Genomic DNA, 27,395 nt, shown 5'->3' with positions numbered 1-27,395 from the left:
AGTAAAATACCCACTGTATTCATCGCCTTCCATTCTTTCTCTCAGATATAATAGGTTTCCTTTGCCTCTTCGTGAGATGTAGTACCCCCACTTTACCCTTTTTCTGGTACAATGTCCTTTCCACGTCTAGTTTTTAGAACAAGGTATACATGTATTCTTTATATATCTTTATAGCAGAAATCTCGTTCCCAAGATTTCTTTTTACCCTTTTAGGTTTCTCTTGAGTTATATATTTATAAATCAAACTTTTTGTTAAGTTCTAGTTTTTTCATCAAAAATAGGTGAAATTCGCTTATTTCATTGAATGACCATCTTCTTCCCTGGAAAAAGATGCTCATTCTGGCTGGGTAAGTTATTTTTGGTTGCATACTGAGTTCTAGGCCCTTCGATCCTTTGATGTGGACGTTGCTAGATCCTGGGTAATCCTTATTGTGGCTCCTCTATATTTGAATTGTTTTTTTCTAGCTGCTTGCAGTATTTTTTCCTTTGTCTGATAGTTCTGGCATTTGACCACTATATTTCTTGGTGTTTTGCTTTTAGGATCCCTTTCAGTAGGTGATTGATGAATTCTTTCAATGTCTATTTTGCCCTTTGTTTCTTTGACTTCTGGGTAGTTTTCTTTGATAATTTCCTGGAAAATAGTGTCTAGGCTCTTTTTTTCATCATATTTTTCCGGGAGTCCAATAATTCTCAGATTGTCTCTCCTAGATATATTTTCCAGGTCTGTTGTTTTCCCAAGAAGGTATTTGACATTTTTCTCCATTGTTTCTTTTTTTTTTTTTGGTTTTGCTTGACTGATTCTTGTCTCCTCCAGTCATTCAATTCCATTTGTTCGATTATGATTTTCAGTGAAGTATTTTCTTCACTCACTTTTTTTATATCCTTTTCTAATTGTCCAATTGAGTTTTTAAGTGAGTTGTTTTGTCCTATGGAATTTTTTTCCATTTCGCCAATTTTATTTTTTAGAGAGCTATTTTCTGTTTCCAGTTCACGAATCCTATTTTTCAAGGATTTGATTTCTTTATCCACTCTCTCTTTAAATGAGTGGGATGACTTCTCCAGACTCTTTTGCCAAGCTTCCTTTTCCTTTACCTACTTTTCTTCTAGCTCTCTTGTGAGAGCCTTTTTAATTTCTTCTATGAGATTCATCTGTGCTGAGGACCAGATAATATCCTCCATTGGTGATTCACCAGCGGACGGTCTGTTTTTGGTCTCCTCAGAGTTTAAAGTCTGCTTTCTTTCCGTATAGAAGCTATCAGTGGTTAAAGTCTGTTTCAGTTTTTTGCTCATTTTGTCATAGAAGAATCAAAGACAAACTAGCAAAGAAAAAAAGAAAAAAAACCAAAATGGAATCTGCTTTTTTTGGGGGTGGTGTGGGTGGGCTGGGTGGTGTTACCGAGCTTCCTTTACAGATTTGAGGGGGACAGCAGTGAGGCACTAGCAGGACAGCAATGGCTCCAGCAAGAGACTCCAGCTGTTTGGGGTTGTATTTTTCACCTCCGGTGTTTTTAGCTTCTCTGCTTGTCTGCTGGCTGTAAAGCTCTCTCCGCAGAGACGGCTGAGATTACACCCCACCCCCCTATCGTCCCCGCCCTCCAGCAAAAACAGACCTTTCCTGGTGAATTTAGAGGATGTCTTCTCTTAGTAATTATTTGTGGGTTTTTTTTCAGTCAAGCATTTAATTCAGAGGCTTGTAATAAAATGGATTCTGAGAGAAAATGCGGAGCTTAAGCAGCTGTGTGCCTCTTCTCTGCCATCTTCTATTGTTACATTGTTAACACTTCCCAGTGACTCCCCCTAGTTTGTAAACAAAAGAAAAAACTAGTTATGCCCAAGTGATCAATAAATATATCCCTGAAAATGTTTCATTCTATACATCAGTCCACCATTTATTTGGTGAGAAATGGGAGATATGCTTCACCATCATCTGACTCTCTGGAGTCAAATTGTCTTTGCACTGTCTTGATGGTATTTTCTTTGTATTATTGTGGTTACTACTAACTTCATTCTGTACTCTGTCATTTCTTACATGTTCCATTGTATATCCATACAGCAAATTTGTTTCCTATTTAAATAGGTACTTGCTTTCTTTCTAGTTCTTTGTTACTTCAGAAGTGCTGCTATGAATATTTATATATGCTCATGTATGCAGAAAACATCCCTATGTGTATATAAATTTATACATATATATAACAAGACCTTCTTTGATTCCCTTGGGGTATATAGGGAAGAGGCTATCTCTGAATCAAAGGGTATATGTATATATATATATATATATATATATATATATACTTTTATAGTATGATTTTATAATATAATTACCAATTGAATCCTAGTTCCATCAACAGTGATTAGTAATGTGCCTGCCTTTTCACAACCTCTTTGTTATTGATCATTTTTGTTGTTTATCATCTTTGCAGAAATTATGGCTTCTGGGTTAAATCTGAGAATAGTTTTAATATGTACTTCTTTTCTTATTGAATATTTAGAGCATTCTTTCATTTTATACCTTTGCTTCTTCCCTAGAGACATTTCTGTAAAGTAAATGAACAGAGTGAAGGCATAGTAATTGTTACTTAGCCTAGGGGAATGTGATAACCCTTTCTGTTGGCCCCCAATACTTGGGAAATGCTCTTAAGGTTAGGGTAACTCTGGTTCTCAAATATTTGGTTTTTTTCTAAGGGTTATAGGTCTTGTACCAATATCCCTCATTCCTTTTTTGGGTTGTGGGCAGCTAGCCAGTTCACTAAAGCTTATAAATAGGCATTGTTTGTTCTGAAAACATTTTTGATTATGCCTATTCTCTCTTCTCAGTTCTTCCTAACCAGTTTATTTCCTTGGCCACTGTCATACAAACAAGCTGTTTATCAATACACAAAAAATATCAGCAGTAATTGATTTTAGAATAAGAAGTGCAAAGATTTCTGTTGTACTAACTTCATATATATACATATATGTATATATTTACGTGTGTGTATATATGTGTGTGTGTGTATTTCTTACTGTTTAGTTGCTTTTCAGTTATGTCCAAATTCTTTGTGACCCTTTGGGCTTTTCTTGGCAAAGATACTGAAGAGGTTTGCCATTCCCTTTTCTACCTCATTTTACTGATGAGGAAACTGAGGCAAACAAACTTAGGTGACTTTCCCAGGATCACACAGCTAGGAAGTATCTGAGGTCAGATTTGGACTGAGGAAAATAATTTTTTGGACTCTAGACCTGGAAACTCTATTCATGGTGCCACCTAGCTGCTTCATTTGTGTGTGTATATATATTTAATAATATAATAGTTTTTATTTTATAATACTTATATTTAAATAAATTTAAATAATAAATAATTCAGTCATTCAAAATAATCATTTAATGATTCTGGAATTGCATATGTGTGTGTGTGTATATATGTGTATATATATATATATATATGCATTGTATGTACTTGCATACATGTAATTCTGTATTAAATAATTTTTTAATTTTTGTGGTCTGAGGGCACATTTGGGGGGGTCTTTGTTTTAAAAGTTTGTTCGAATTTTTATTTCATGAAAATAAGTTGAAATGGTTATTTAAAAATAAAGTTAGTTTTTTCAAATTACATAAAGAGACCATTTCCAGAATATTCCATTAATAACAGTGTTAGGATTTTAGACCTCAAAATCCTGATATATTTTTGTGATGGAGCAGGGTGTTAAGTTGTGGGAGATGTTAAAAGGAGAATAAATGCGTGTTCTCCCTTAAAACTCTTAAGATTTTTTTGATGTTTTATTCTTGGAACATCTATTAAATTTCTTTAAATATTACTATTTCAGACATGGCCTTTAGTCTAGGCATGTGCCTTAGATTTTGTTTTTACTTTTAATAATTAATCTTGGCACAAATGAGGAACACAAGAGAGGTGGGTCAAAAGACAGGTGTACTTTATCACAGTTACTATGAACATTATGATAATTTGGCATTCAGCCATATTTTAAACTACTAATGTTGATATTATTTGTATGTATTAATTCATTGATTAATCATAGAAGTTATAGCATCTCTGTTCAACCATATCAGTACTTAATAACTAGCTATGTATTTTTGGTAGGGCAAAAATTAGGTTATGCTTTTTTTTTTTTTTTTTTTTGGCCTGGAGTTAGGAAAGATTATTTATAAATGAAAGTGATATAAAAAAGGTTATTTATAAATGAAAGTGATCTAAAAAATAAAAGCCATCAAAATATTAAAAATTAAAAATATTTTTAAAAAAGATTGTTGGCTGAGTGAATGTAAGCGAGTCGGGTTGGGGTGGGGAGGTTGGGAAGTCAAGAGTCCTGCGGCATCTGGGGTCAAAAGTTTTGTGACTATGACCTCTGATTGTAAAATATGTGATCAGTTATTAACTTGGTTCTTTAATTTATTAAGTCTCTCAAAGATAGCATGCTTGGGTTACTAATCATTTTATATATTCCATAATAATACTCAAAACTGTCTATTTACAAGGAAAATCAAGACAAAAAAGAACTGTGTTCTGGAATTATAAAGAATTATGGTCTGGAACTAGCACCGAAGAGAGAGGTTTAGGATTTGGATACCTTTAGGATTGAAAAACAAAGCCCATTAAAAAATCCCTTTCCCTTTTTCCTTATCCCTTGTCTCCCAGGAAAAGCTTACACTTGTTCAGACTGATGGTAAATTCTACACTGGCTTACACTGCATTTTTGTCTCTTAACTTGAAAGGCATGAGTTAGAGAAAAGCAAATTGTAGCCCAATAGTAGGGTTGTACTTCAGTGTTTCATGAGCTCTATTTGGAAAAAAGCAAGCAGTAGTTGGACCCGTATAGAATTATATATTGTTACTGTATATTTAGGAGATAAGGACTGGATTTGTTATTTCAATGAGATAGAGATCTCCTAGATTAGCAAACTTCATCCACCAATATCAAAACCTTCTTTGCACATTATAAGTATAGTGAGTTGCCTAGAGCACTGGGAGGGATTGTGCTTTGCCCAGTATCCAGAAGTCTGTGTGAATGAAAAGTCACAGGTAGGATTTGAACACAAGCCTTCCTGGCTCAAGGTCAGCTCTCTTCCCATAAAATCATACTACCTCTTTGTGTTTACTTACTAGAGAAATTTAAACATAGTTGATTTATTATTTTAACCTTGTCTTAGATGAATAATTTCTTTAAAATTTAACAATTATTTTGATGAAAACCTATTATTAGCTTTTCATATAGTATCATGGAGCAGTTCATGGGCTGGAGTGGATAGAGTCCACTCTGGAGTCAGGAGGACCCAAGTTCAAATCTGGCCTCAGAACTTTACAAAGTGTGTGATCTTGGGTGAGTCACTTAACCCTATCTGTCTCAGTTTCCTCATCTATAAAATGAGCTGGAGAAGAAATAGCAAATCATGCTAGTAGTATCTTTACAAAAACAAACAAACAAACAAACAAACAAACAAAACCCAAAACAAAAACCCAAATGAGTGTCTTTAGAAGGATTTAAAAACAAACAAACAACAACAACAACAACAACAACAAAAAACCAGCCCATTTAATCAACTGGACTTAATTTTCAAAAGTTGTTGAGTGATGATAAGAAAGGGAAAACGAGGGTAACCAGATCTATTGGCTCTGGTTCTGAGATAAACAATAGATTAACATGTTAAAAGGAGAGTCAACAGAAAATCATGAATTAAAGAGAGATCCAGTTTGGTAAGGAATTCTATAAAAAGGGGGGGAGGGCTTTAGTTATTCTAAAAAGTCTTTGTTATCTTTGATAATCAATTTACTTTATAAGTACAGTTTAACTTAGTTGATGTGAACTTCTAAATCTTAAAACATTCGAGTTCAGTGGCAGAAATTTCAGTTATTTGGGAAGAATCAAGCAAATTTTTAAGGAGATTGATTTGAAGTTGATTATTAAAAGATAGACAGGATTTAAGTTTGGAGTAAGAAGATAGTACTAGAAGGGTTTGGGAGATGGGAGGAAAAACATGAATAAAGGCTAAAAGCAAAAGAAAAATATAAGGTATTTTTGGGGAATATTAAACATAATCATGTTCAAAATGGCATTTTATATGAAAAAGAGTGATGATACTTAAGACTGTTAGGATCAGATTTTATAAATGTTTGAAGATTTTGCTAAGACAGACCTTTATTCTACAGGAACTGAACAGCCATTTGTCTTTGTATCCATAGTACTGGGCATGTGATAGGTGCTTAGTAAATGCTTGTTTGATTGATGAAGTCTCTGGAGCAAGAAAGAGGTATATATACATTTAACATTTATAAAAATCACTCTGGCAATAGCATATAAAAGAGATTTTTGTGGAGAAAATAGAACCACTGAGATCAATTGGGAGGATATTGCAATAGTCTAGTCTAGATCATCCTAGGTGGCAGCTGGGTTGACCAGTGGATAGAACACCAGCCCTGGAGTTAGGAAGATTTCTTTTCCCAAGTTCAAATCCAGCCTCACTGGTTGTATGACTTAGGAAAGTCAGTTTACTGTGTTTGCCTCAGTTTCCTCATCTGTAAAATGAGTTGGAGAAGGAAATGGCAAACTAATCCAATATCTTTGTCCAGAAAAGCTCACAGAATTGGACATGACTGAAAAATCTTGGAACAATAACAAAGCTAGAAGTAATAAATGCCTGAAATAGGTTGACAAAAGTAAGAATTGAAAGGAATGATAGCTTCAAGAAATAATATAGAGGTAGACCATGCCTGTTTTTCAAGATTTGGCAACTGATTGGATTTGAGATATATATTTGAGAAAGAGTTTGAAAAAGACTTTGTTTTAAGTCTGGGTGACTAGGAAGACAGTAGAAAAGATACAAAGAGAATCAGTCTCTTTTGAGGGCATGGAATCCTCCCATGGAGGAAAACCCACTATTTTTTATATTTAATATTTGTATTTTCCCAAATTATGTGTAATTTTTTTTAACATTTATTTTTAAAACTTTTAAGTTCTGGATTCTCTCCCTTCCTTCCCATTCCCTACCTCCTTTAAGAAGACACATGTTAAATTATACAAACCTTTCCATAAAAGTCATGTTGCAAAAGAAAACATAGATTCTTCCCCAACCCCCTCCAAAAAAAAAAAAAAAAAAAACATCAAGAAAAATAAAGTAAAAGAGAGAGAGAGAGATAGAGAGAGAGAGAAAGAAAAAAAGAAAGAGTATGCTTCAATCTGTATTCAGATACAATCAGTTCTTTTCCTGGTATGGATAGCATTTTTTCATCATAAGTCCTTAAAGTAGTTGTGAATCATTGTATTGGTAAGAATAGCAAAGTCATTCACAGTTGGTCATCCCACAGCATTGCTATTACTTTGTACACAGTACTTTTCACTTTGCTTGAGCTCATGAAGGACTTTATAGGTTTTTCCAACAGCATCCTGCTTATCATTTTCCATAAGTTCCCTGTCAGTTTTGAGTCTCCTCTTCCCATATAACATACTCTCATTCCATCTCCCCAATTATTTCTCTCATTGGTACTCTTTTCCATAGAACAATAATATTCCAGCATAATCATATACCACAGCCATTCCCCATTTGGTGGGCATACTCTTAGTTTCCAGTTCTTTGCCCTGAGAAGAGAGCTTCCATACATAGTTTTGCATATATAGGTCCTTTTTCTGTTTTTAAAAGTCTCTTGGGATTCGTGCCTAATAGTGGGTATTGTTAGGTCAAAGGATGTGCATAATTTTGTATCTCTTTGGGAATAGTTCATGTCTTTTGATCATTTATCAATTGGGGAATGGCTCTCATTTAAAAAAAAATAAATTTGACTATATGGAACAATTACACGTTTAACATATGTTGAATTACTTGCTGTCTACGGGAGGGAGGTGGGAGAAAGGAAGGGAGAAAAATTTGGAACACCAGGTTTTACATGGGTGAATGTTGAAAACTATCTTTGCATGTATTTTGAAAAATAAAAAGCTATTGTTAAAGGAAAAAATAAATAAATTTGTCTCAATTCCCTATACATTTAAGAAATGAGGTTTTTATCAGAGAAATTTCAAAATTCTTTTTCCAATTACTATTGCTATCTCTATTCCCCTCCCACATTAATTCTATTCTCTCTCTCCTTTCACCCTGTCCCTTCTTTGCTTTTGACCATCTCCTCCTTCAATATGTCCTCCCATCATTCTTTCCCTTCTCATGTCCCCTTTCCCTTCACTTTCCTGCAGGGCAAGATGGATTTCTATACTCATGTTGAATGTGCATGTTATTTCCTCTTTGAGCCAATTCTGATCATAGTAAGATTCACTCAATCCCCTTGGCTCCCCTTTTACCCCTTCACTGTAAAAGCTTTTTCTTGCCTCTTTTATGGCAGATAATTCACATCATTCCACTAGTCCTTTTCCATTTTTCCAGTACATTCCTCTCTCACTCCTTAATTTTATTTTTTTTAGATATTATTCCTTCATATTCAACTCACACCTGTGCCTGTATATACTCCTAAGCACCATAATAATGAGAAAGTTCTAATGAATTGAAAGTATCCTCCCATTGTAGACCATCCCAAATAAACCTTAAATTCCTTATGATTTCTCTTTCCTAATTAGTTCCTTATGCTTCTCCTGAGTCCTGTATTTGAAAATCAAGTTTTTCATTCATCTCTGGTCTTTTCATCACAAATGAAAGCTTGAAAGCCCTCTACTTCATTGAATGACCATCTTTTAACCTGAGAGATTATATTTAATTTTTCCGAGTTGGTCGGATTCTTGGTTGTAATCCTAGTTCCATTGCTTTCTGGAATATCATATTCTAATCCCTCCAACCTTCAATGTAGAAGCTGCTAAATCTTGTATTATCTTGACTGTGGTTTCACTATACTTGAATTGTTTCTTTCAGGATTCTAGCAATATTTTCTCCTTTTCTTGGGAGTTCTGGAATTTGGCTACAATATTCCTGGGAGTTTTCATCTTGGAATTTGTTTCCGGAGATGATTGGTGGATTCTTTCATTCTTCTGTTTTACCCTCTGGTTCTAGCATATCAAGATAGATTTCCTAGACAATTTCTTAAAAGATGATGATGATCTAAGGCTCTCTCTTTTTTTAATCATAGTTTTCAAAAGTAGATCAGTAATTTAAAAATTATTTCTCCTGGATCTATTTTCTTAAGTCAGTTATTTTTCCAGTGAGATACTTCATATTGTTTTCTGTTTTTTTATTCTTTTGATTTTGTTTGTTTCTTGAGTTTCTCATAATCATTAGCTTCTGTTTGCTCAAGTCTTAATTTTCAAGAAGTTATTTTCCTCAGTGAGCTTTTGTACCTCCTTTCCCATTTGGCCAATTTTACTTTTTAAGGCATTCTTCTCATCTTTAGTTTTTTGTATTTTCTTTTGCATCACTCTCAATTCTCTTCACAATATTTCTTTATTTCACTTAATTGTCAGAATCCTTTTTTGAGTTCTACCATGGCCTGAGATCATTTCCTATTTTTCTTGGAGGCTTTTAATGTAGGAATTTTGACTTTGGTATTTCTTTTGAGTGTGTGTTTTGATCTTCTTGCTCATCATGGTAACTTTCTCTGGTCATAATTTTTTTCAGTTATCTGCTCATTTTCCTAGCCTATTATTTGGCTTTTAATGGTGCATTGTACTAAGCTATTTGTAGAGATCCTTCTAGGTACCAGAACACAAGTACTTTTCTCTGGCCTAGAATTGTAAGGCCTGCTCCACTATAGCTGTGGTATGATAAAACATCAGAATCCTTCCTTAGTGCTAGTAAAGACTTGATCTCCTGTGAGCTGAAGCCTCCAGAAGCTTCCATCACCCCTGTCATACACACCCACTTCTGGTTTGCTGATTTCCTGAGGCCCTCTTTTCCTACTGACAGACCTTTCTTTTTAACCTTCCAAGTTGTCTTTGGTGTCTCTGAGCTGAGAAGTCTAGCAACTGCCAATGCTGTCACTGATTCAGAGGCCCTAAAGCTCTACCCTTTTTTTTTTTTTGTAGCTTTAGTATTTTATTCAAGATAGTTATCAGATGCTCGGTTACATACCTAGGATTCTACAGATTATATTTTAGTTTTCTTGCAGGCTTTTAAGGATCCCTCTTATAGGCAGCAATCTGGAACTTGCCTCTGACTATTGGGTTACTGTCCTTCAATGACTGCACTGATTCTCACTCCAAATGATATCCAGAAAAATCCCTGGTGTTTACAATGCTTGGCACAGAGTGCTTAATAAATAGATGTGTTTTTTCCATTTCATTCATCCATTTGAACATGTCTCCTCATCTAAATGTAAAGTCCTGCTTATTGATAGTGTCTACCCAGGCCAGGATCCAGAAAGAAAGTAATTTTTCTTCTTCTTTCTCATTCATTCTTTTTGTCCTTTTCCTTCTTTCTCTTCCTCTTTCTCCTTCTCCTTCTTCTTCCCCTTCCTTCCCAGTCTTCACTAGCACAGACCTAGACTTCTGCTTGCTCTGAACTTTAATAGTTTGTTGGTCCTGTTCCCCATGTGCCCGAATGTACTCTCATTCCTTAAGAGGCAATTGCTCAGTGAACCACGAACCTTTTTGAGGGGCTCAAACCTAAGCTCAGAGCTGGCTCCTCATCTTTATTGAGCAATGAACTCCTGGCTCTTTGCTGAGCCCTTTCAGCAAGGTCTCATGCTCCTGGGGAGAGTTCAGGGAGAGGGATTTTAGAGGTAGCCTCTGTCTTGGGGTATAGGTGGTCATATGGAACCTCAGGAGGCTGACATTTTGGTCCCCCATCCACTGTCCCCAGTGCTACAGGTGCATGTTGAAGAAGCAATTGGATCATAATCTCACCTTCCACAAGCTGGTAATCCTATATGATTTGCCTGCACACAGGTAACTCAAGCAGACAAAAAGAAAGTAGAAGGTCATGTAGTCCAGCCTTTTTACTTTAACAGTGAGTAAACTGAGGTCCAGCAGGGGGGAGTGATTTAATCACAATAAATAGCCAGGCCAGGAGCCTGTAGCACACAGCCAGTACAAATCCACAATCCATATTTTCTATCAACAAGACAGTCCCAAGTTATATTATATGGAAATAGATTTAAGAGCCACTGAATTCCCCTCTTTTTGCACTGAGAAAAGTCACTAGAATCTCTCTGTGATAACATCCATTTTCATAATATATACTTAGTAACTCAGGATACTGGCTAGAACATTAAATTTGTGTTTAGAGCTCGAGTTTCGAGAGTGAGATTGAAAGCCAGGCCTTCTAATTGCACTGACCCACACTGGAGCTCCAGGAGACCAAGGTTTGGCCAAGAAGAGCCTGCATTTATTTTTTTTATTAAAGCTTTTATTTTCAAAACATATACTTCGATAATTTTTCAACATTGACCCTTACAAAACTAAAGCTTGTTCTTGCTATGCTGGTGCTGGTCATAGGGCTGGGATTGCGCTGGCATAGCCTGTACCAAAGCTGAGTGCTGGATTTTCACCCTGGTGCCACAGAGCTTTCCTGCTGATCTCCTAAGTTGTCTTTGGCTAGAAAATGTTCCACTTCATCTTTTTGTGTTTTCTAATTCTCCAAAATTTGTTAATTTGAGCAGTCTTTTAATAGAATGTAGAGCCGTTTGGGGTGGGGGGGAACTCAGTGAGGTCCTAACTTTACTCCACCATCTTGGCTCTGCTCCCAAACCCACTACTACTCAAGACATTCCGTTTTATTTTGGACTAGTCTAATTGTTAAAGAATTTTTCCTTACATCAAATCAAATTCTGATTCTGCAAATTATACTCACAACTCCAAAATTCTGTGCTCTTGGGACCAAGCAAAATAAGTTTAATCCCTCGTCCATATTAAAGCCCATGAAAAAATTGAAGATAATTATTATGTATTCCATATAACTATCTCTGCTTCATTCTAAACATTCAGTTCTCTTATTCTAACTAACATAATATGATCTCAAGACCCTTATCAATCCATTTTACCTTCTCTGAAGACTCTCTACCTTAGTAATCAATAGACATCCTGGTAATGTTTAACAAATGTCTAGAAAGAAAAAAAGACCCAACATCCACTTGGCACACAATTTACATATTGATCAATAAACATTTCTTGTTCAGTCATTTTAATTCACTACTGACTCTTTTGTGACCCAGTTTGGAGTTTTAATTTTTTTTTTTTTATAGAATTTTATTTTTTTAAATACAGGAAAAGGTAGTTTTCAACATTCATTTTTGTAAGACTTTGTGTTCTAAATTTTTCTCCCTCCCTTACTTTCCCATTCCCAAGACAACAAATAATCTGCTATATGTTAAATAGATATAATCCTTTTAAGTACATTTTCATATTTGTCATGTTGTATAAGAAAAATTAGACTAAAAGGGAGAAAGCCATGAGAAAGAAAAAGCAAAGAAACAAAAAGGTGAAAATACTCTGCTGTGACCTACATTCAGTCTCCATAGTTCTCTCTTTAAATGCGGATGGCATTTTCTATTCCAAGCCTATTGGAATAGTGTTGAACCACTACATTGTTGAGAAAAGCCAATTCTGTCACAGTTGATTGGAGTTTCTTTGGCCAAAAAAAAAAAAGAGCTTAAGAGGGAGAGCATTCCAGATATGGGAAAATAGCCAGAGAAAATGCCCAGAGATGAATTGTCTTGTTTATGGATCATCCAAGAAGCTATTGTCACTGAATTGAAGAGTATATGGTTGGGGGGAGTAAAGTGTAAGAAGACTGGCTAGGTAGGAGTTGGCAAGATTATGGGGGCTTTGAATTCCAAGATCTAATGTGGACTGACCCACCAGCAAGAATTAATGAGGAGAGTGATCAGTAGTGTTAAAGTCTGCAGAGAAGTCGAGGAGAATGAGGACTGAGGGAAAAAAAAAAGATTTGGCAACTAAAAGATCATTAGTAATTTTGGAGAGAACAATTTCAGTGGAATGATGAGATCTAAAGACAGATTGTAAGGGGTTAAGAAAATGAGAGGAAAGTGGAGGCATCCTGTTGTTGATGACCTTTTAGAGACATTTAGCTACCAACAACAGAAGAGAAATAGGAGATAAGAAATGGAAGGATCAGTTAAGGGCTTTTTTAGGGTAGGTGAGACCTGACATTTGTAGTCAAAGAAGGAAAGATTGAAATAAGTGAGATATAAGATGATAGTAGGAGCAATCTCTTAGAGAAGTTGGTATGTAATGGAATTGCAACTCTTCAAGGAGAAGAATTTAACCTTGGTTAGGAGTAAGAGTACTTCATTATGTAAGACAGATGGAGGAGGGAGTGAAAGGAGGCACCTGTGTGATAGGAAATGAGGAAGAGGGGAAAAGATGGAGTTCATGGTTAATAGCCTAAATTTTTTCTGTAAAATATGAGGTAAAGTTTTAAATAGAGAGTTTGGGGAGGGGTAACAATGGAAGATTTGAGGAAGAATGAAAAGATGAGTAGGAATGTTAGTTGAAAAAGGAGATATACTAGGATTGCCTAGCAGGAGTAAGGATCCAATTGAGGTTACCTTACATAAATTTTAGTGGATCCATATGAAATTATAGGATTTTTTTCCACCTTTGTTTGGCTGTATATGAGTAAAAGTAAAGGTGATGAGTGATAGGAGTGGTCTTAGGTTGAGACTTGGCTGGGTATAATTTGTGATATGATAAGAGGACTACAGATTTAGAAGAAGAAGGTAGTCTAAAATTGTGTTGGATCACCAAGGAATCAAGATAATGAGAAGAAAAGAGAGTTGTTACTTTAGGGGAGATGACCTGGAAAAGAGTTGAGGGGTCAAGGGATTAGAGTTCATGGTCATGAACAGAACTAATTCAGGCCCATTGGGAATTTTCCTATCCCATCATATCTATCTTATTTTCCCTTGGGTCACTTGGTTGCTGCAGCAGGCAGCCCTTGGAGTCCTTGGCTGTAGCTTCTAGGCATTTACATGTGAGTAAGAATCTTAATTTTGACCTCTTTTTCAAATTTTTGGGATTAGCAATTATGGGTGGAGGTATTGCAATATTCATTTCAGACCTTGTTACATTTATTTCCCCTTTGTTACAAACCTCTTCTGAATTTCCCTGTTTTGTTGAAAACTCCATAGTCTTTCTGATCACCCAAGTTGTCTTCAGCATAAGTTCCCTGTCAGTTTTGAGTTTCCTCTTCCTATATAACATACTCTCATTCCATCTCCCCAATATTTCTCTAAAATCTGTACTCTTCTCTCTCCATACAAAATAGGCCCTCATCACCTCTTATTTAGTTATAATAATCTTTATTTTGGTTTCCCTATTTTGTTTTTCCTTACTTTAATCTGTCTTTAACGTAACTGTCAAATTATTTTTTTCCTAAAGTTCATGTCTGACCTTATTATCCTCTTCCTCCTTAATTCCATTAGTTCCTTTTGGCTCTAGAGACAAATAAAAACTTCTATTTTGGGAATTTAATGCTCGTTTCTGCCTAGACTATTCTTATAGTTCTAGTTTTCTTACAAATTATTCTCCTCCATGGATTCTGCAGTTGAACCATATTGGTCTTTTTATTTTTTTTATTTTTATTTAATAATTACTTTATATTGACAGAATCCATGCCAGGGTAATTTTTTTTTACAACATTATCCCTTGCACTCGTTTCTGTTCAGATTTTTTTCCCCTCCCTCCACCCCCTCCCCTAGATGGCAAGCGGTCCTTTATATGTTGGATATGTTGCAGTATATCCTAGATACAATATATGTTTGCAGAACCGAACAGTTCTCTTGTTGCATAGGGAGAATTGGATTCAGAAGGTATAAATAACCCGGGAAGAAAAACAAAAATGCAGATAGAACCATATTGGTCTATTATTATTTTTTATTTTTATTTTTTTTTAATAACACTGTCTCCTGTCTTGTCTTTTCATTGCTCGTCCCCCTACTTGCCCCATGCAGGGGAAGGTATTTTCTCTTACTTCTGAGTCTTGGAATCCCTAGTTTTCATCAAAACTCTGCTCAAGAACCACCTTACCTTTTAATGAATCATTTCTGTATCCCTTTAGCTTCTTGTACTTTTCTTTTCCAAAATAACCTAGTATTAATTTTGTATGTATCCTGTATGTGTATATACACATATATACATGTGTATATACACATACAGGATACATACAAAATTAATACTAGGTTATTTATATATATATTGAACTTTTGTTTTTCCATATGAACTTTGTTGTTATTTTTTCTAGGTCATTAAAATAGATTTTTGGGAGTCTGATTGGTATAGCGTTAAATAAATAGTTTAGGTAGTATTGTCATCTTTATTATATTTGCTCACCCTATCCAAGAGCATTTAATATTTTTCCAGTTGGTTAGATCAGACTTAATTTGTTTGGAAAGCGTTTTGTAGTTTTGCTCATAAAGTTTCTGATTTTCCTTTGGCAGATAGATTCCTAAATATTTTATACTAGTATAGTTACTTTACTTTAAAGTTACTTTAAATGGCATTTCTCTTTGTAACTTTAACTGTTGAATTTTGTTAGTGATATATAAGAATGCTGATATCTTAAATGGGTTTATTTAGTATCCTGCAACTTTGCTAAAGGTGTGAATTGTTTCTAATAACTTTTTAGTAGAATCTCTGGAGTTCTCTAAGTATACCATCATATCATTAGCAAAGAGTGATAATTTGGTTTCCTCATTACCTACTCTAATTCCTTTAATCTCTTTCTCAACTCTTATTGCCAAAACTAGCATTTCTAATACAGTATTGAATAGTAATGGTGATAGTAGGCAGCCTTGTTTCATTCCTGATCTGGGAATGGTTGCAGTTTATCCCCATTACATATGATGTTTACTGATGGTTTTAAATAGATTCTACTGATTATTTTAAGGAAAAGTTCATTTATTCCTATCCTCTCAAGTGTTTTTAATAGGAATGGATATTGGATTTTATCAAATGCTTTTTCTGCATCTATTGAGATGATCATCTGGTTTTTGTTAATTTGGTTATTAATATGGCCAATTATACTGATAGTTTTCGTAATATTGAACCAGCCCTGCATTCCTGGTATAAATCCTACTTGATCATGGTGTATTATCCTGGGAATGATTTTCTGTAGTTTTTTTGCTAATATATTATTTAAGATTTTAGCATCAATATTCATTAGGGAGATCTGGTCTATAATTTTCTTTCTCTATTTTCAGCCTACCTGGTTTAGGTATCAGTACCATGTCTGTGTCATAAAAGGAAGGACTCCTTCATTCCCTATTTTTTCAAATAGTTTATATAGCATCGGGGCTAATTGTTCTTTAAATGTTTGGTTCCCTGGTTAGAATGTAAATTCTTTTTTATTTTAAGAATGTAAATTCTCTGAGGTCAAGGACTCTTGTATTTCTATCAATATCTCTGATGCTTAATTATAATGTCTGACACATAGAAAATTTTTGATTGCTTGATTTTTATGAAAGGATTTGTTAAGAGTCTATAAAAAGAGTTATACAGAAAAAAAAAAGCTTAAAATATGCAACCTTGACTTTTTTCCAAGCAGATTAAATTTTGTAAATCTTAAAATGTTTTGTGTATCACATTTGTACATCTAGTTTGATAGGTGGTGTAGCCACCAGATGTTGATTAAGCACAATTGTGATAGCTCATTATATACAATGTTTATTTTGAGATAATTTCACTTTACTCTCTGATAACATATTGTATTCGACAGGTGTGCAAGTAATGTATTGCAACATATGAGTTGATAAAAAATTGTTGCTGTTTTGAGCCTTTAAAAGGTGACTGGATAGTTTTAGATTTATTCCAAGAAATCTATTGGTTTATAGCTTAGACAAGTTTTACATTTCTTCTTTGTACTTTTGTCTCCTGTCTTCCCACATTGTACTTTCAAATTTTTATCCTTCTTTTCTTGTAGACTAATTTGAAATATTGCTAATAAGATTACATTTAAAAATGTCTTATGATACTAGTTTTTTGTTTTTAAATCATTGGCATTTGCCAGTGATTCTTTTCTCTTTACTCCCTCTCCTCCCCAACAAATAAGCATAGTTAAGGAAAACAAATAAATATTTAGCCATATCCGAAAATATGTCTCATTCTATACTTTTTAATTCATATCTTTACCTAGAAGGGGGAATAATTTCTCTTCATTATCTGAGACCATAGTTGCTCACTGTATTTATCAGAGTTCTGAAGTTTTTCAATGCTGTTTACTTTTATGTTATTGGAGAGTTGTATAAATTAGCCTTTAATTTCTTGTGACTAACTTGACTGTGGGGCAATTCATATAGGTCTTCCCAGGGTGCTTTGGATTATAAAGATTACATTTAAAAAAGCCTATTAAAAGAGTTCTGCTTCAGGTTGATGGATGAACTTTGGTTTAACAAACATGAATTTAATGGCAACTCAGTATGTCTTCAGGGATCATCTATATGCATGCCTTCTGGAGTATATCAGTTGCACCAAATAATGTTGAGGTTATGATGTCTGTGGGTTATGTAGTTTGAGGTATCTAGTAGGAATAGTAGTAGGAATTATGATCCTGGGGTAAGGAGAGAAATTATGTCTCTTTTGCTTAAATGAGGAAGTTGTAAGTCAGGCTATATAGAGTTTTAGAAAGAATAAGAAAAAATATAAAGAGTTCTGTTATAGATGACCATCTTCTCAAAGAGCTTAGCTACAAAAGGAAGGAGAGATATATATTGATGGCCAGCAGTATATGATGGATCAACTGAGGATTTTTTTGAGGAGGGGAGACATGGGCTACATCAGAGAAATAGCTAATAGACAGAGATTGAAGATTAATGAGAGAGTGGGAATAATAAAAGGATCAGTCTGCTAGAGATGAATGGGATGGAGATGGGGTTAATCTTAGGAAAGGTAAATTCCACCTCTTCATGTGAGACATGAGTGAAGGAGATATGGGGAAGGCTGATGTGAGATGAGGAAGAGGGTAGAGGAGGAACCTTTTGGCAAATGTCCTCTTGTTTTTTTCAGTGAAATATGAGGTAATACTAAAAGGATGGGGTGAAAGGGAGCTATGGGTAATCTGAAAAAGACATGATTTGGTGATTGGAATAGTAAAGGGTTCAGTTAAGATAACTTGACATAAATTTGTGTTGGACCTGATCATTAGATAAATAATAAAATCAGTAGACTTTTATAAAATGGCTTATAATGAAAAACAATTCCATAAAGAAGATTATCTTTGATTGATTTTATTACCGAAATCTGAGCTTCTTAAATTTTTTCCACTAGCAGTTCCTTTTTTGTCCAAGAAATTTTTATGTGACCTTGGGTATGTAGATATGTAAAAATAAGTATACAAATCAAACATTGACTGGGAATAAATCATAATTTCTAGACCTCCACATTTAGTCATAAGATCCTATATGGAGTCATGAACCACAGTGTAAGAAGCTGGGACCTAAATTATCAAACATTTTTGCAAAGTATTCAGTAAAAAACACTTGACTAAATGGAAAATAACTTTTTAAAAAGTCCTCATGTTGATTTTTTAAAAAGAAATACCCTATAAGCTGTTTAGAGATTAGTTGAAAGAAGACTTCCCTATTAGTTAAGTATATTATATTAAATATTAAAATCTGAGAGGGTTCCAGTTCTTCTCAAGAAAAAATTGGTACCTAGAACAAGAATCTTGTGTTCCAATCAGACTAATATCCTTATTTCTTTCCAGCCTATACTTAGGAACTTGCTTATCAGATCTAAATTTACCTCTTTACAGTTTCTGTTTTGTTAATTTGGAAGTAGATTGCTATTTTCTGAGAGGTTCACTCTGAAATATTACTGATTCCTTTCTAGAATGCTAAATTGCTATCTTCTTGCTGATATTCCAAGAATCTTTCTTTAATTGTGAGTTGGTAAGGATAGGGAAGGGAAAAGAAATTTATCACATTCTGGAATTTAGTGATGAGATAAGACTGTACTATCCCAGGATTTAGACTACATGAAGAGAAAGCTGGCACATAACAGGTCAAGTGGACCAGTGAACTCAACTACAGCAAGAAATAATAAAGTACCTTATGTCCATGCAGATGAAAGATCAGGCTCCTTTTTAGAAATTAACTTCAATTAAGTATTTATTTTGTCATTTTTAAAAATTGTTATAGTTTTTATTGACAGAACATATGCATGGGTAATTTTTCAACATTGACCCTTGCAATCATTTCTGTTCCAATTTTTCTCTTCCTTCCCTCCACCTCCTTCCCTAGATGGCAGGCAGTCTCATACATGTTAAAATGTATCTTAAATACAATATATGTATACATATTTATACAATTCTCTTGTTGCATAAGAAAAATAGGATGTAGAAAGGTAAAAAAAAATCTGGGAAGAAAAACAAAAATGCAAGCAGTCCACACTCATTTCCCAGTGTTCTTTCGCTAGGTGTAGCTGGTTCTGTTCAGCACTGATCAATTGGACCTGAATTGGATCCTCTCATTGCTGAGGATAGCCACTTCCATCAGAATTGATCCTCATATAGTATTGTTGTTGACGTGTATAATAATCTCCTGGTTCTGCTCATTTCACTTAGCATCAATTCTTCAATTAAGTATTATCAAACACCTTCATCTAAGACATTGGTAGTAGGTACTAGAGGACCAATAAAATAAAAATGAGAAACAAGTCATGTCTTTATGAAACATATATTTTATTCTCAGGATGCAACATATTAACAGATAAGCAAATAAATACGAGATTAAGAAAGCAAGCAAAGAAGAAAACAAACATTTATTAAGCTCCTGCTTTTGTTATAGGGACAGGGCAAGTATTATTTGATTTTCAAAATAACTCTACGAAGTCAATAAACATTTATTAAGTATATGTCAGGCATTGTGCTAGATGCTGGCTATGCAAAAAAGGACAAAGTCATTCATTGCTCTGGGAGCTCCCAGTCTATTGGAGTAGACAATATGTGAACAACTATGTATAAATAAGTTATGTAGAAGAAATAATTAACAGAAGAAAATTAAAGGTGAAATTTTTGCTGTTGGGGAAGTCAGGAAACAGAGGTATTATATGCTATTATTATTCCCATTTTACAATTAAAGAAACTAAGAAGTTAAATGACTTGCCTTTGGCCAAATAGTTGTTAAATGTCTGATTGAACTTAAACTCAAATCTTCTGATTCTAGGTCTTAGTGTGATATCCACTAACTACCTATTACAAAAGGGTAGTGAGTTTTGAAGAAAGAAGTATTTAAAGCAGGAATCATGAATCCAAAATAGTTCTTCAGGGGTCTGAGAAATAACTGAGTCATCAGCTATTAAAATGGAAAGCAAATATTTTCTATTGGAGGGGTTGCCATATTTTTCTTGTAGTTGTCTTTTTCTTCTACCCCCAGAATAAAATAGAATTGGTTTCACAATGTATATGAGGTTAAATCTACAAGATTTAGAAGTGTGTGTGTATGTGTGCATATGTGCACATGTAAGTGCACATGAAAATCAGAACGAGACAGTTTTTTCAAACTATAATGTAGTAAAAGTGATTATATCATCTTCTTTTTGCCCTTCAGAAATCAATTGTAATATTTTAACAGTATTTTTCATTTTGAATGCAGTCTTTCAGATTTAAATTCTACTGTGAACTCCAGTTAAAAGGTGAATTTGGTTTTTGCTGCCATTGGGCAAAATTAGGAAATCTCCAGTCTTAAGTCAGTATCATTTTGGTTATTAAAACTGAAGCCTTCAGAATGAATAATACTTTTCTCGGTAGAATCTCCAAAGATTTTAGGATCATATCAAGATCTAGTAACAGTTGTTACTATGAAAAACTTATCAGCACTTAAAAGTATGGTAGATAATAATATAAGCACTTAGAAAAGTATACCATCATTAAAATAATGTAGTAGCTATTTGTAATTATTATTGTTCTGACCTCATTATTTTTTCCTTTCCTTGCTCCCTTTCTACTTTCTTTTATTTATGTAAATAATGTTTTGTAATTGTATTTATATAGTTTTTAGGTTTTTCTTGGCAGATAGATCTTGAAATGTCCTCAGTAATTTGAAATAAATAGAATTTCTTTTCCATCTTTTCTTCCTGGGTTTTATTGCTAACATATAGACATACTAATAATTTATATAGGTTTATTTTATATCCTGGAACTTTGCTAAAGTTGCTAATTGTTTTGCTTAGTTTTTTAGTCAGTTCTCTAGGGTTCTCTTAGTTTACCATCATAATAACTGCAAAGAGTATAATTTTCTTTCTTCATTACTTATTCTTATTTTCTTTTTCATTTCTTAACTGCTACAGTTAACATTTGTAATACGTTATTGAATAAGAGTATTGATAAAAGACAGATAAAGCTTCATACTTGATGTTTTTGGGAAGGTTTTTAGTTTTCCTATTTCAAATAATGCTTATTCTTGGATTTATATAAAAATACTTCTTGTTTTAACAAAGGCTCCAATTCCTATACTTTTTTTTTTTTTTTTTACTATTTTTAATAGGAATATTTTGCTAAAAGCTTATTCTGCATCTTTTGATATGACCCCTAACTTATACGTCATTTATTTATTTATTTGTTTGTTTACAAAGCATATGAATGGGTAATTTTTCCAACATTGACCCTTGCAAAATTACAAATTTTCCCCTCCTTCCCCTCACTCCCTCCCCTAGCAGACAGGTAGTCCAGTACATCTTAAATATGTTGAAATACATGTTAAATACAATATATGTATACATATTTATCGTTATCTTGGTACACAAGAAAAATCAAATCAAGAAAGAAGGAAAAGAAAAACTGAGAAAGAAAACAAAATATAAGCAAATAACAACAGAGAGTGTGAGAATGCTAGGTTGTGTTCCACACTCTGTTCCCATGGTTCTCTCTCTAGGTGTAGATGGCTCTCTTCAGCACTGAACAAGTGGAACTGGTTTCAATGCTCTCATTGTTGAAGAGAGCCATGAATATGACCCATAACTTATTGAACTCCTTACTTTTCCTTTACTTTTGTTTCTTTCCTATCTCTTCCCTTTCTCCTGTTTGTATATCTTTCTCTCTTTTCTTCCTCTTCTGCCTTATCCTTGACCATCACATGGAGAATTATTTAACTTAATGTTTATTGGAATTGCAGTGTAAATTGTAATGTTCTTTTCATAATTTGAAAACTATTAACTTAGTAATAAAATAAGACATACAAAACAAATGTCTATACTTAATTAAAAACCATGAAAGTTAAATATTTTTTACATATGGGGAATTACAGCAATGGTCCTTGGTAGAGGAACAAAAATAACGAGCCTGAATCATAGAATATGAATGGTATTAGGGAGTTGAGGGCAAAAATTGAAAATCATATTAATCAGTGAAATAATTATAGTAGATCAGTTATTGTTTAATCATTCTGTCTTTTCATAATGTTAATAAAAAGGAAAAAACTTTTCAGTTATATTAATATGATATGTGTGCTTTTCTTTAGGCAGAGAATCCTCCTAATGGACCTGATTGCGGTTATGGATCTTTTCATCAACAATATTGGCTGGATGGGAAAATAATTGCTGTGGGTGTCATAGATGTTCTTCCATATTGTGTGTCATCTGTATATCTATACTATGACCCTGATTATGCCTTTCTGTCCTTGGGGGTCTACTCTGCATTACGGTAAGATCTTACTTTGTCTTTTTGCTTTGTTTTTGTAGAATAGTACCTGCTACTTCATTTCTTTATTTTTTCCTCATCCTAACTTGGTCTTAATCCATTGTGACAAGGAGGAATTCATTTACAAGATACAATATTTTGTTGTTTAATAGTATCTAATGTATCATCTTTAGAATGGATACCTACTTATTAACAGATTTTTTTTAATGTTCCTACCTTTTTTAGTTTCTATATGTTAATATTTCTCCATTACATAGTTTGATGTTTCAGCATGTTTCTACAGTTTTACTTTTGCTTTACCTACCTACTTGACCAGAAACCCTTTATCATTTTATTGTTTACGTCTTTTTTATGGATTTTATCTTTGCCATTTTAATGATAATTATTATTAAAAATAAAACTTTAGTTGTATTTAAATTTATTATCACAGTATGATTTCAGTTAGCTAAACTCAGTTATTTGGGGGGATGATTATCTAGTTAATGACAATTTTGTAGAATGAGGGTGAGAAATCTTTGGTCTTTGACTTAATTTGTCCTTTTTGTGGTAGGTACCCTTTTCTAAATAAAACAAAAGGCACATAAAAGGGAACAAAGATTTTTATGAGGTAACATCCTCTTCCATATATCTATAGCTGCAAACATGTAACTTGCATTAAAAATACTAATTGCAATATCCTCAAGTACCAAAAGATGGGGATATTACCTCATAAAAATCTTTGTTCCCTTTTATGTGCCTTTTTTCCCCCTCTGTGGTGTTTTGGTTGGTTTTCTGGGGGTCTCTGAACCAGCCTTTGTTTCAGTTGAATAATCACCACAAGAATAGCCAGGGATAAAGTCCAGATTCTTTATTATCTCCTTCAAAGTCTTATCTCCTGCCTGGGGCTCTGCTAGCTTTCTGGAGGTCCTCCAGAATGTGTCTTGGTTTCTGTGGAGGAAGCAGGAAGGTCACCAAGACGGTCTCTCTCTTGAAGTCTGTCTCAGTCTGAGAGCTTATGCTCCAGCCTCCAGTCCTCTGTCTTCCCCAAGTCTGTCCTACTCCCCCATGGTGGTGGAAGAGGGAATGAATGTCTCTGGCTGAGTTTGTCCCAGCTTATATACTCTATTATAATTGCATGATTGTAGGTGTAAATCTTGTAGAATAGTGTCAATCTTGTAGAACTGTATTAAGTACTAAGTACATATACTGAGCTAGAGAACTATTAATCATCATAGATAAACATTGTCTTATGAATTCCACTGAGTTAACACCTTTCTCCAGAGTTCTGGCTCATTACACTCTGTGCTTCTATGTTAAAGGAAGTTTCAGTGTGGGTTTTTTTTTTTTTTTTTTTCTATTTCTCTTATTTTCCACAAAATATATGAATCTTTCTGTCTTTCTCTTCATTTTTTCACTGTATGGTTTTCTCTGTCTTTCTTTGTCATTCTGTTTTTCTCCTTTTCTATTTCCCTTAACTTCATTCTTCCTTAAATCATAACATAAAACTTAAAGTTTTCTTATTTGATATATATGTTGAAAAATTATTGTCCCTGATCATAATAAGTACCTAAGTAGAACAATAAATTAAAACAAAATGAAACAATTACTATATGGAGTAATATGGTTCTCAATTGCTTTTTTCTTTAGATCCAGTATCCTTTAGTACAAAAAGAGTTACTCACCTCTGGTGCCTAAGATTAATTATGAGAGGTGTATTCCATATTGTATAAACATTATGTTTATAAACATAATGTATAAAAATTATATATATATATATATATATATATATATATATATATATAATGTAATGTAATAAATAATGTAAAAAATTGTAAACATAATGTATAAAACATAAATTCTTTGCTCCTTAAGATGTCTAACAAGGTTGTTATTATATCATTACTATATAACATACTTTTTACAATATTTTATCAAAGCATTGTCTTATGAACTGTTATCTACTTCTCTTTTTTAAGTACTTTCAACATTTGTATTTACTTATAGAGCATAAGGATTTTTATGTACATTTATTTTTTTATTTTTAAAATGTTTTTATTTTTTTCCACTTACATATAAAAATAATTTTAAACATGTTTTGAAAAATTTTGGGTTCTAAATTCTCTCCTTTTCTTTCTTCCCTCTCCTTTTCCTGTGACAATAAGCAATTTAATATAAATTATACAAGTGCAGTCATGGGAAATATATTTCTTATAAGTCATGTTGTAAAAGAAAACATTGACCCGTCCCTTCCAAAACAAAAACAAAACTAAAATAAAGTGAAAAATAGTTTGCTTTGATGTGCATTCAGACCTAGTTCTTTCTCTGGAGGTGGATAACATTCTTTATCATGAGAACTTTGGATCATTGTATTGTCGAGAATAGCTAAATCATTCATAATTGATTATCATACAATATTGCTATTGCTGTGTACAGTATTCTTTTGGTTCTGTTTCCTTCACTTTGCATCAGTTCATTTAAGTCTTTCAAGGTTTTTCTGAAATCATCCTGCTTATTTCTTATAGGACAATAATATTTCATCACAATCATATACCACAGCTTGTTCAGCCATTCCCTAATTGATGAGGATCAGTTGATCTCCAATTTCTAATTCAGACCATAAAAAGAGCTCTGCTATAAATATTTTTGTACAAATAAGTTTTTTCCCCTTAAAAACAAACAAACAACTAGCACTTTGGGTTCAGACTTAGGGTATTACCAGATACACAATTTTATAGCCCTTTGGGCATAGTTCCAAATTGTTCTCCAGGATATGATAAAGTTCTTAAGAGTTATAAGTATCATGTCCCTATGTAGGAATGTAAATATTCTGAGCCTCTGTGTTTTTTCTTTCTTGTTTACCTTTTTATGTTTTTCTTGACTCTTTGAAAACCAAATTATTTAGCTTTGGACTTTTCATTAGAAATGATTGAAAGTCCTTTGTTTCATTAAATATTCATTATTTCCCCAGAAGGATTATATTCAATTTTGCTGGATATGTGATTCTTGAAAGTAATAATTCTAGTTTCTTTGTTTTCTGGAATATCATATTCTAAGTTCTCTAATCTCTTAATGTAGAAGTGATATAATCCTGACTGTGGCTTTCAAATATACAATATTTGAATTTTTTTCTTTCTGGCTGCTTGCAATATTTTTTCCTTAACTTTGGAACTCTGGAATTAGGTAATGATATTTGTGGAAATTTTCTTTTGAGGAACTCTTTGCAGGTGTGGTAAACAGTAGCTTCTTTTAATTTCTATTTTGCTGTCTGGTTCTAGCATAAATTACTGAAATATGATGTCTAAGCTTTTTTCTTCTTTTTTTTTTTAAATCTTGACTTTCAGGTAGTTTAGTAATTCTTAAATTATCTTTCCTAGATATATTTTTCCAGTTCAGTTGTTTTTCCAGTGAGAAATTTCATATTTTTTCTAGTTTTTTCTTCTTTTGATTTGTTTTATTGTTTCTTGCTGTCTCCTGGAGTCATTAGCTTTTACTTGCCCAATTCTAATTTTTAAGGAATTATTTTCATCAGTAAGATTTTGTTTCCTTTTCCATTGAGACAGTTTTACTTTTTAAGGAGCTGTTGTCCTTCAGTGAACTTTTGTACATTTTTTGTACTTCCTTTACTGTGCTTTTGACTCTTTTGTTTATTTATTTTTTATGAATCGCTTACATCACTCATTTCTTTCCCATTTTTTCTTCTACCCCTCTTATTTGATTTTTTCCTATTAAGTGGGCCCATTAAGTTTAATTTTAAAAAAAATATTAATTTTTCCCCAATTCCATGTAAAAACAATTTTTGAAATTAGTTTTTTTTTTAAGTTTTGATTTCCAAGTTCTATCCTTTTTTTCTTCCCCCTCCCTTAGAGAATAAACAATCTGATATAGGTTATGCATCTACTGTCATGTAAACTATTTCCACATTAGTCATTTTGTGCAAGAAAACTTCAAGAAAGAAAAGAAAAATTCTATGCTTCAGTCAGTATTCAGACAACGTCATTCTTTCTTTGGAGACAGAAAACATTTTTATCATGAATCCTTTGGGATTATCTTTGATCATTATATTGCTGAGAAAAGCTAAGTGCTTTACGATTATTCGTTATACAATGTATTATTGCTGTTTCTCTGTAAAATATTCTTCTGCTTCTTCACTTTTTATCAGTTAATGTAAGTCTTTCCAGTTTTTTTCTGAAATCATCCTGCTTGTCATTTCATATAACACAACAATAATACATTGTAATCATATATCACAACTTGTTCGGCCACTTCCTAATTGATAGGCATATCCTTGATTTCTAGTTCTGTACCACATAAAAAGAATTGGTAAAATATTTTTGTACTTGTAGGTTCGTTTTCCTTTTTGTTTGATCTCTTTGGGAAATATATCTAGCAATGATATTGCTGAATCAAAAAGTGTGCAGAGTTTTATAGCTCTTTGGGCATAGTTCTAAATTGTGTTCCAGAATGGTTGAAACTTTCATAATTTTACCAATAGAGCATTAGTGACTCAATTTTCCCACATCCCTGCCAGCATTTATCTTCTTTCCTTTTTTTTTTTTTTTTGTCAAAAATAGCCAATTTGATAAGTATCAGGTGGTAAAGCATTTTTTTTTTTATATGACTATAAATAGCTTTGATTTCTTCATCTGATAACTGCCTGTTTGTATCCTTTGACCATTTGTCAATCGGGGAGTGACTTAAATTCTTGTAAATGTAGCTCACTTCTTTATATACTTAAAAAATCAGGTTTTTAGAGATATTTTGTCCCCCAAGTTTCCTTTCAATTTTGGTTGTATTTTTGTTTCTGCAGAACATTTTAAATTTTATGTAATCAAAATTATCCCAATTTAAATATCATAATGTTCCCTATATCTTATTGAGTCCTAAATTATTCTTTTTTTCAT

At 33.3% G+C, this 27,395-nt stretch overlaps 1 protein-coding gene across 8 annotated transcripts in view; it reads left to right on the top strand.

Moving 5' to 3' along the window:
- Window positions 1-27,395, top strand: part of ATE1 (arginyltransferase 1) — a 185,411-nt gene that overhangs the window by 62,924 nt on the left and 95,092 nt on the right. For all 8 annotated transcript variants that reach the window (XM_051981569.1, XM_051981568.1, XM_051981567.1 and 5 more), the window contains one exon: window positions 22,337-22,518. In XM_051981569.1, the coding sequence (XP_051837529.1) occupies window positions 22,337-22,518 (182 nt within the window). The remainder of the gene's footprint in view (window positions 1-22,336; window positions 22,519-27,395) is intronic.

This window comes from Antechinus flavipes, chromosome 2 (assembly GCF_016432865.1).
Source record: "Antechinus flavipes isolate AdamAnt ecotype Samford, QLD, Australia chromosome 2, AdamAnt_v2, whole genome shotgun sequence".
Lineage (NCBI taxonomy): Eukaryota > Metazoa > Chordata > Mammalia > Dasyuromorphia > Dasyuridae > Antechinus > Antechinus flavipes.
The sequence above is the reverse complement of the archived record's forward strand: the minus strand, read 5'-3'. Positions and strand labels throughout refer to the sequence as shown.